This window comes from Populus nigra, chromosome 17 (genome assembly GCF_951802175.1).
Source record: "Populus nigra chromosome 17, ddPopNigr1.1, whole genome shotgun sequence".
NCBI lineage: Eukaryota > Viridiplantae > Streptophyta > Magnoliopsida > Malpighiales > Salicaceae > Populus > Populus nigra.
The window spans coordinates 10,294,525-10,304,513 of NC_084868.1; the positions used below are offsets into that span (position 1 = coordinate 10,294,525).

A 9,989-nucleotide genomic window follows, 5' to 3' on the forward strand; every position below is an offset into this window, starting at 1 on the left:
ATCAAATAAAAAAAAATGATAAAACTTAAACTCGTGACTACTTAATTAACAATGCTAAAAAATCATTTTAATTTAAAATTTTAAATTTTTAGATGAAATTTCTAGATGTAATTATTTTTATTCTTAAAATATTTTTGTTGTGTGCTCGGTGAAAGACCAGATCGAGTCCACTAAGAAAAAATTATGCAATAGCAGCATGCAGTTGTTTCACAACAGCAGCCATGCCTCCTATCCGTGGAGTCTTGTTGTCAATTTAATTCCTGAATCATAGTGACAAGTGCATTGTAGTAGGTAGAGAGGGAAAATCAATTCTGACTTGCCAATAAGAATTGACGATTTAATTAGTTCAAAAAATTTGATTTTATCCGAACTGTCATAGTATGTTGCCAAGACTGCACCCCATACATCCTTGGCAGTAGGAAGAACAATATATTGATTCGCTAACTTAGGAATCAGAGTCAATAAACCGACTCTTAATCATGTCATTCCTCATGGCCTAGTTCTGTTCTTGAATGTAAGATCTTTGAGTGCTGGTTGTGCCTTTGTTCCAATGAGATAACCGACCTTTCCCTTGGCATATAATTTCATGGCTGAAGCCTAAAGCTGATAGTAATTATCATTGAGAATCATCCCATTAGTTAAGAAAGGGGCAGTGTCAGCTTGAATCTAGTTCGTATAATGATTATGGATGATCTGTTGTGGCTGAGAATTACTGTTACAGGTTGAGTGATGGTTTTGTCTTTCATTAGAGCACAAAGTCTGTTGTTGGTGTTGCTCGTTGATCAGTTGCAAGCTGCTACTGTTGGATATTAGTTAGGAAATTTAAAGATTTGAGGGTGCAACAAATTCTTGGTGAGAGTTTGGATTCGAGAAGCATGTTTTTTAATTTTTGAGATTCATGTTCTTTAGAATTGAACGATATTCTAACATCCTGTCCAAAAAGGGTTTTCAAAGGAATTCTTCTCCTATTGGAGGCTATTTATATCAAAGATATTGGTACTGTTTAGGAAAAACAGAAGATTACAATCTCCTATAATTATGAGATTTCCTATAGTTATGGAATGGAGAATTATTCTCCATAATTACAAGAAAACAGCTAATTAATTCCAATAGAATTGTTAGAACCCAATTCGTTTGATGATTTACTAGTTTAGAAGAATGGAACTACGGACATTATAGGCTTAATCAGTTGGTGTGCTGCGCTGCGCTGCTGCTGAGATTTCTGTTGGATTCCTGAATCAAGTTAGACTGGATATTTGCTACATCAGAATTTTAAATGAGCATCAAAGTTACAGGAGCGACAATGATTGCGGCAGTGGCTTGGAACATAACATGTACAAGTATTGCGACAGCTGAAGTGATCCTCTAACGTTGAGATTAGGAATAGCTAAGAATCTGCCAATTCTGATGCGCAGACTATTGCAGGAAAAAAAAATCGCACATTTTGTGTTAGCTAAATTGAACCTCGCATCCGATCAATTTCATGTAGTGATTAGGTAAAATCAATGCCTCGAGTAAATTAATCATACATCATATCGGAACGTACGTACAATCATTGATGAAACCGAAAGATGTTTCCTTTTACAATTATTTCCCTCTTGTCGTCATATGGCAGCCAATGTAGGCTAAAGCACACGCTGGCTAGCCTTACAGACAGAGTGCTAACCTGTCACCACTGCAAAAGCCAAATGTAATTATAGTATAAACGTGATAAACAATCACTTTAAAAGTAGTTGGCAGTTTTCATCATCCCAAAGTAGCTTTGTATAATTACTACCTATAATATCTTAATCATGCCGTCCATGGCCTGATTGTGTTAATTATCTTACGTTCGACTTTGTTCTCTGTCGTTTTCTTATCCATGTCAGTTTCCGAAATAAACAAAATAAAATCACCACCAACTATGCCATGTCATTTCAAAGAAGTATAGAATTGACATATGGAAGTTCCTTTCAGGATTTGCTCTTCGTCAACGAACCTATATCTCCTCAGAAAGGCAAGAAGATACAGGAGAAGAACTCTGCAAAGACAACTAGTTACTGTAGTTCATCGCCATCTTCATTCTTTGGAGGCTCAAAAAAAGGAAAAGAAAAATGAAGTTCCATGGATTTCTTAACATCACACACCTTGTTTTATTTGTTAAATTACTTCAAGGAAAATTTTTTTGCATCTCTGCTGGCAATCAATGTTTAAAACCTTTGTTTGCTGACAGATTTTTCACAAATAATATACTGCCTTTAACATTATCCGACAGATCATAAGTACAAACTCTTGATTAAAAGCCACTCCGACCCTACATCGATTTTCATAGGCCTCCAATCTTGAAACTTTTAGAACATTTCTCATATCTTGAACGATAGAAGCAAGGAAGAAGCTTCCAGCAACATGAATACCTTGAACTCTTCTGCAAGATAAAGGGCAGAAAAATCATATGTTTTCTTTCATTTGCATACTGTGTGTAAACAGGCACGTATGATGCTTTAGATAGTTGATCTATGGACTTCTATTTAGTTTGAGATGGCCAATGTTACAGGATAAATAGTAAAGGTTTGATAATCTTGTAAAAAAAAGTGTCTTACTGTAACAGGAAAATAAAAACATGGTAACAAAAGAACATGCTTTTGTTATCAGAGAACTTACCATATTTGATTTAGGACTCTGATCTTTAATGCCTGCCCTGCTCTCGTATCCAGTAGCTATTATCTTTTCCCCAGTTTGACCTAAGAATGCCTCATTATACCAGTTATTCGGACCTCTATAAAGGGGATTAGTCACTGGCATGTTAGGATAACGGTGTTTTTGGACTCCTTGTGGCATTGCCACATTGTCTGACTTGATCTTTGCTTCAACTCTAGGAACATCTTTTATATATTGAGAACTGGCATCCATATTTGTAGAATATGGGTGGTGATCAGCACTAGGATAAGACTTGAGCAAATCTATCGAAAAACACATCTCACTGAATTGATAACTTGCGACTGTCATGTCTTCAGAAATTTGGGTTGATGGATCCTGATGTCGAGATCGGTCTTCTGGACTTGGAGGAATGTTAGGCGAGTATGGTTCTAAATGAATCAAACCAAATCGTTCAATCCCTTTGATTTTTACGCTATGTTGCTCTTTGGGGCTGTGCAATCTCTCATCCCATCCAGCCACTGCAGTGCTGACAACTTCTTGGTCATTCCTTTCAATGTCCCTTTCAACTCCCAGTACAATTAGCTGCATTAGTTCATTGCTCTGGCTTCCATAATCTATCTTTCGGTCGGCCTCCATGATCTGCCTTGTTAAAGTATCAAGCAGCGGCACAGGTTCTGCTTTTTTATTGGAAATGGCACAAGCAATATGCGTATCAAACTCGCAAAAGCTACATCTATATAACCAACCCTTGGAACTTGGATTCTTGCATAGATCGCAACTGAAGTCATATGGAGGTGAAAATTCTATTTTGAGAGCGTGAGGATGGGAATAGGTGATAACCGAGATAGGCAGTACTGAGCATAAGATATGATAGTAAATGTTAGACTCGGTAACATTGTAGCAGAAACCAGTGATCTGATCTCCACAAGCCTCACACTTGAAGTTGCTATTGTCCAATGGAGGTGAAACCAAAAGGGATAGATAGTGATCTGGATGTGCAGGGTGTCGGGTTTTTCTTGGCATATTGGAACATACGCGGTGAAGAAAAAACGAGCAGGTTTTGCACTTATAGTAGTCCTTTCCAGGCAATATTCGGAGGCTGCATCCATCACAGGTCATGTTTCCAGTGGAAGGGGCTATGGGACGCCCCAAAGGATGTTGATGACTAAAATGGTGAAGGGTATGTTCCTCTGCAACTTCCATCCTCGTCTTCACTAATAAATCTTTAATTCTTCTCTCAGCCCTTGGAATTTTTGCTCTCCTTTTGTTAGGTGGTCTTAGGATTGTAGAGAGTAGTTTGAAAAGCTTCAACCAGTTGAATGTTTATGGGACAGCCTTTATCTTGGGGGATCCGCTAATGCTCCAAAAAACTGTTGATTGTCACTGATTATCTTCCATATTGAATTAATTGACAAGAAGGATCTGAGTAAAGAAAGCAACAGAATAGTGACAGAAAGATGACCGCCTGGAAATTCCCTACATACCGAAGAGAAAAAAACCAAAATTTTCCATATTTAGCCGGCACATTCACGGCCATTAGCTGACAACATTAGACAATCCAGTGCTTGGTGGGTGAAGTAAACAGAGTATATAACAAGGGCTTACAATTTTCAGCTAGCAGACCCTAGGAGCTTCCTAACTATCAAATTTCTTTAGGAGTTCGTGCCTAATTTTTATCATTAGAATACTTAGCTTGATTCTCCGCTACGCTGTGAGATGTAACTTTGTTTTTTCAATGCAAAAAAAGTGTACACTTTGTTAATGGTGTTTTTACCGGAAGAAAAATTTTAACTGCAAATTAAAAAAATTTATATGTGTGTTCAATAAAAATAAATTAAAAAATATATATATTTTAATAAATAATAATAAATTTATTGATTCAATCCAAAGATTGAATAGAAAGTTGAGAAAATATATTCTCTTTAAAAAACATTGAATATTTGTTTAAGTTGGAAATTAAATCTTTAAAATTTTAATTGATTTGAATTAATAAAATTAAATTTTATTAAACCAAATCGAAACACATTAAAAAAAAAATGTCACTGGAAAAAAGTTTAAGATTATTAACTATTTATAATTTTAAATATTATTTTATAATTTAACAAGCATTAATTTTACAAAACCAAATTAAAATTGTTAGATGAAAAGCAAAAACAAGAATACAAATAAAAAAATAATAATTTAAGTGGTTGTCTATTCATATAAACAATGTTTTCATCATGATTTTTTTAATGTTTTTTATAATTATTCACCGCGTAATTTTTTTTTAGTGTGCTATGTTTACTACATTTCCCTTAAGCTAATATAGCTAATGATATATTTACAGAATAATATATCAAATAAAAAAATAAAAAAATATTTGCAGAATTTCAGATTAGAATAAGTGAAGAAAGAAGGATTATATTATTTGTTATTAAAGTTAAATTGTTCATCAATTGATACAAATAATCTAAAATACACTTCCAATCAAGGCTTATGAACTCGGAACATTACAAAAAAAATTTCTTTAAAATAAAGGAGAGTCATATTTATATTTATTTAGTGAACTCTTTCCACCTCTATTTAAGTATTTATACCTAAAGGCAGAGATGCAAAATTAAATCTTTTACAATTCATTGAATTTACAGAATCAGTAAATTTAAAATGATTCAATGAAACTGATTAGGAAGCGGTCGGTAAATAAAGTTTATGTAAAAGTAAAACTATTAAACACATGGGCTAAAGAGTAATAGACAAAGTTTTGGGGACTTAGATGAACCAAAATATTAAAAAATAAACTGAAAGATTTGGAAATCTTCTGTTCATGTTAACATCACTTTTCATAGCAAATTTTTTTGATTTGGTTATTGAAATTTTTTTTCTCTATGTTCACTAAACTTTTTTTTTCATTTTTATTCTTTCAAGTTATGTTGATATCTTTTTGGATTTATTTTTATTTATCTACTCTTGCTTACTAATGTGTCATTAAATATTTTAACTTTAAATTAAAATTCAATTTTTCAAAATTGAAATTTAATTGGTTTTAAAAACAAAAATCAAAAGATTAAGGATCAAAATTGACATTAAAAAAAAGAAAAAAAACCTTTTCCAGCTTACATTGTAAAATTAACAAGAAAAGTTCAATCTCTTCACTCCAATTTTAGTTTTTGCATGTTTAATCCTTATTTTTTAAGAATTTATATTTCAGTCATGAAATTTTATTTATTTTGCAATCTAGTACTTGTACATTTGTTAAAAAAAAGAGACCGTCATCAATAAATAAGAGAAGAGAGAAAACTTTCCATTAGCCACATTTCGGCACCAATATATATATATATATATATATATATATATATATATATATATATATATATTATATATTGTGTCTATGGCTTTATTTTTAAGAGCAGAACTCAATAGAGGTGATTTTTACATTCAATAATTCATGAAAAAATAGATTGGATTTCAACAAGTTTTTTAAATTCATTTAATTTTGGGTTTTTAGTCTCATTAAAATGTGTTTTTATGGTTAATCGAGGTTTTCAACGTTCAAGTGTTGCTTTCATATTTTTTAGTAAAAAATAGTTGAAATTGAACCCTGGTTTTTCATTCAGTCACTGGAGCAACTTCTGTTGACTAGAGAAAGTTGCAGATGATAATATTATCTTTAAATAAATTTATTTAAGTAATATTTAAATAATTATTTGATTATATCAATGTTTTAAAATGATATTACTATTTTTTAACAGCATATGAATCTAATATGCATAATTTCAAAAATATTTACTCATGAATAGTAATTCAAATAAAATATTTTTTTAGTGTGATTTTTTATATGATATATTTTTTTTAATTTTATTATTCTTACATTTTGTAATACATTCGTGCCAAAATTATAAATTCATGCTTTTTTTTGTTTTTTTAATTAAAACTTGATTTTAAGATTATGGTAATTTTTTATTTTAAAAAATATTTCTAATAAAAAAGATATATTTTTTATAAAATAAAAAACAGATGAATAAGGGAATGAAATTTTGATTTAAAAGATATATTTTTTTCCTCTATATTTGAAATCATTACAATTTTCTGTATATTTATTTCAATTGCCTTTAGTTTTTGTTCAATTAACCACACCACTAATAAAGAAAAGATATGTTTTTATGAAAAAAAATACAATAATAAGAAAAGGAGGATATGGGCTAAAAATCACATTTTTTTACATAATTTTAATCTTATGAATATCTATTTTAATTATTATATAACTAAAAAAAATTAATGATATCGAACAACATGTCTCCAACGTTTATTTTTTGTTTTATTTTTGTTAAGTTTTATCTAATAGGAAAGGTCTAAAATGGTACAAATAAATATGTGGAGAAAGCTTCAAAGTTATTTCGACCGAACCTTTGTCATCTCCTCCACAGATACTCACTCTCCTCAGCACAAATAGAGGCACCTATGGATTTCCTGATGCGTCGATTAATCATCTACCCATTCCTACCTTCTTCTATTTTGTGACAGACCACGCCTCCTTTTCCCTCTGGGATTCTTTGAGTTTTGAGTCTTTTGAATGAATTTTGTTTTTGACTCTCTTTCAGATAGCCTTTGAATGATAGCAAGAAGTAAGAAAAATGGATCTTCAGCAGTTGATCGATGCCTTTGTTAAGCTCCGATCTAAATGGCATTTCCCTCTATTTGGTTTTGCTTAGCCGTCAGTGGAAAAGTCAAGTTGCTGGTCAAAAAGGTGAGCAATTGAATACTAGTAGGACTAATCTTTTATTGGCTTTTCCAATTTCATGCCATGTTCAGCGACTTTACCTTTGTTGAACTGAATTTGGTCTACCTAACTCTCAAGTCTCCTCTGTACCTGATCTAAGAGAGAAAGTGAAATGGAGGTTGAACATTTTAGCCACCCAGTTCATCCATTGATCTTGATTAATCAAGTGCTAGAATATAGTGGCGAACTAGTTATTTGCTCTGGATGCGACGAACCAATCTGGGGTCCTTGCTACAGTTGCACCTCCTGCTACTTCTTTCTTCATAAGACATGTGCCGAGCTGCCCCGTGAGATCAAGCGGCACATTCATTTTAAACACCCTCTTCATCTATTGGCAAAGCCACCGTCACATTATATCTTGGGATGCATTTGTGATTTGTGCAAAAAAACTTGCGAGAGTTTCGTTTACCATTGTTCTGTCTGCAAATTTGATCTTCATATCAAATGTGCTTTTCAACAGTGTTTTTTTGAAGTTGATAGTCAGGCACATCAATTTGCCCACATAGATCATTCATTGATTTCGAATGAAGAGCAAGAATTTCATGTTGAAGGAGTTATGTGCTCTGGGTGCGATGAACCAATATCGGGTCCTAGTTATCGATGCACTTCTTGCAACTTCTTTCTTCACAAAAAGTGTACTGAGCTACCCCAGGAGATCAAGCGGTGCTTGCACCCTCAACACCCTCTTCATCTATTAGCAAAACCACCAGCTCATCATACCGGGAAATGGATGTGTGATTTGTGCAACAAAACCTGCAAGAGTTTTGTTTACCGTTGTTCTTTCTGTAATTTTTACCTTGATATCAAATGTGCTCTTCCACCGTGCCTTTCGGAAGTTGAAGGTCAGGAACATCAATTCATTTGTCTACCAAAGTCGCTTCCGTTGAAGATCGTCTCTTTCACATGCAATGCCTGTGGCACTGATGGAGATGACTCCCCTTTCGTGTGCACCATGTGTCAGCTCATAGTCCACAAAACTTGCATTTCGTTTCCTCGCTCCATTAAATTGCGTATTCACCAGCATCCTCGAATAATCCACACCTATCACCTTCAACAATGTAACTCTAGAAACAAGTATTGTGGAATTTGTCGTGATGGAGTTGACACAAATTATGGAGTTTATTATTGCCAAGATTGCGACTTTGTTGCACATGTGAATTGTGGTATACAATATCGTCTATCTAATACAGAGAGTGATGGAGATGAAAGAAGTATAACTATGAATGATGAATTCAAGGAATCTAGCTTTGATATTGTCCGTGAGATCAAGCATGGAGACGAAAGAATAATTGCAGAGATCAAACATTTCAGTCATCAACATAACCTAATCCTCATTGACGAGTTTAACAATGATCCAAAGTGTGACGGGTGCATGTTACCAATTTTTACTCCATTTTATAGTTGCACTGAGTGTAATTTCTTTCTAGACAAAGCCTGCATACGATTGCCTAGGAAAAAATATTGGCAGTATGACAGACACCCTCTGATACTCATCTTGAACACATGGGAGGAAGATCCATTCCAGTGTGCTATTTGTGAGCAATATTGTCATGGATTCAGCTACAACTGCGATAGATGTCATCGCTTCCTCGACGTGCGATGCTTCAAATCAACAAAAGATTCCATTGAACATGGTGGTCATGAGCATCCCCTTTATCTTGCCGTGGAGAGCGAGAATCGTCATTGCAGTGGCTGTGGTGTTAGTGGAGAGTCTCAAACATTCAGGTGCGTTGTTTGTGACTTCAACCTGGGTTTTAAATGTGCTACTCTGCCTGATAAAGCGAGACACAGGTATGATGAACATCCTCTCTTCCTCACCTATATTGATCCAAATGACTACCAATATGTCTGTCAAATTTGTGAAAAAGAAAGAGACCCAAAGCTCTGGTTCTACCGTTGTGAAGAATGTGACTTTGATGCTCATCGAGAATGCGTTCTTGGGAAAAATCCATTTATCAAGCTAGGGGGCAGTTACACAGACGACACCCACCCTCACCCTCTCACTTTGGTTGAAAAAACAGACGATTACCCTGCATGCCATACTTGTGGCGAACCTTGCGATGACTTGGCCCTTGAATGTACTCATTATAAGTGTAATTTTATCATCCATTATAAACGGGAAAAGAGGGCAATGCTTTAATCCGTGGTTCAGGTAGTCATTTGATTGCAGTTTTTTCATATTGTTTTACACTGAAAGTATAATGGGCTATATAAAGGAGATATATAACATACCATGCTGATATGTAATCTAACTTTGTTTTATTTATTTATTTTTTTTAGTTTAATGTGGGTATTCAGATCAGCTTGTGCGCACTTTGACTAATCCCACGGGCCCTGAAGTTAACGACCATGTAAGTTTTCAGTGACTATCATATGAGCAACCATAGAGCTCGAACCTAAAATTACAAAAAAAACAAATTTCTTGATCCTAAACTTGTATCACTAGTCATCATCTAATCGGTTGTTTTCTTCTAGTTTTTGACGTAGCATTCGTGGGTACTCAACACCAAGCAAAGGATGGACCTCTTCACCATGTTCGACATATATAAATTTCATAGCCATTAATTGGTTTCATACAAGACAGTAGCTCAACCAA

The 9,989-nt window shown here is 33.9% G+C and overlaps 2 protein-coding genes across 2 annotated transcripts; one reads left to right on the forward strand and one right to left on the reverse strand.

Moving 5' to 3' along the window:
- Window positions 1-489: 489 nt before the first annotated feature.
- LOC133677573 (uncharacterized) lies at window positions 490-4,107 on the reverse strand. The gene is made up of 2 exons (XM_062099650.1): window positions 2,641-4,107; window positions 490-597 (listed from the first exon to the last, which is right to left on the reverse strand). The coding sequence occupies exons 1-2, from the start codon at window positions 3,838-3,840 to the stop codon at window positions 490-492; spliced, it is 1,308 nt and encodes a 435-aa protein (XP_061955634.1). The 5' UTR covers window positions 3,841-4,107.
- Window positions 4,108-6,986: 2,879 nt separating this feature from the next.
- On the forward strand, window positions 6,987-9,640 carry LOC133676684 (uncharacterized). Its single transcript, XM_062098403.1, has one exon. It carries the CDS (start codon window positions 7,506-7,508, stop codon window positions 9,531-9,533), a length of 2,028 nt encoding a protein of 675 aa, XP_061954387.1. The 5' UTR covers window positions 6,987-7,505; the 3' UTR covers window positions 9,534-9,640.
- Window positions 9,641-9,989: the final 349 nt, after the last annotated feature.

Excerpts from the sequence above, each read along its gene's own strand:
- LOC133677573 (XM_062099650.1), bottom strand. The coding sequence starts at position 3,840 with ATGGAAGTTGCAGAGGAACATACCCTTCACCATTTTAGTCATCAACAT. Across the intron at positions 598-2,640 it reads AGAGTCCTAAATCAAATATG|GCTTCAGCCATGAAATTATA; the intron begins GTAAGTTCTCTG and ends TATCAGCTTTAG.
- LOC133676684 (XM_062098403.1), top strand. The coding sequence starts at position 7,506 with ATGGAGGTTGAACATTTTAGCCACCCAGTTCATCCATTGATCTTGATT.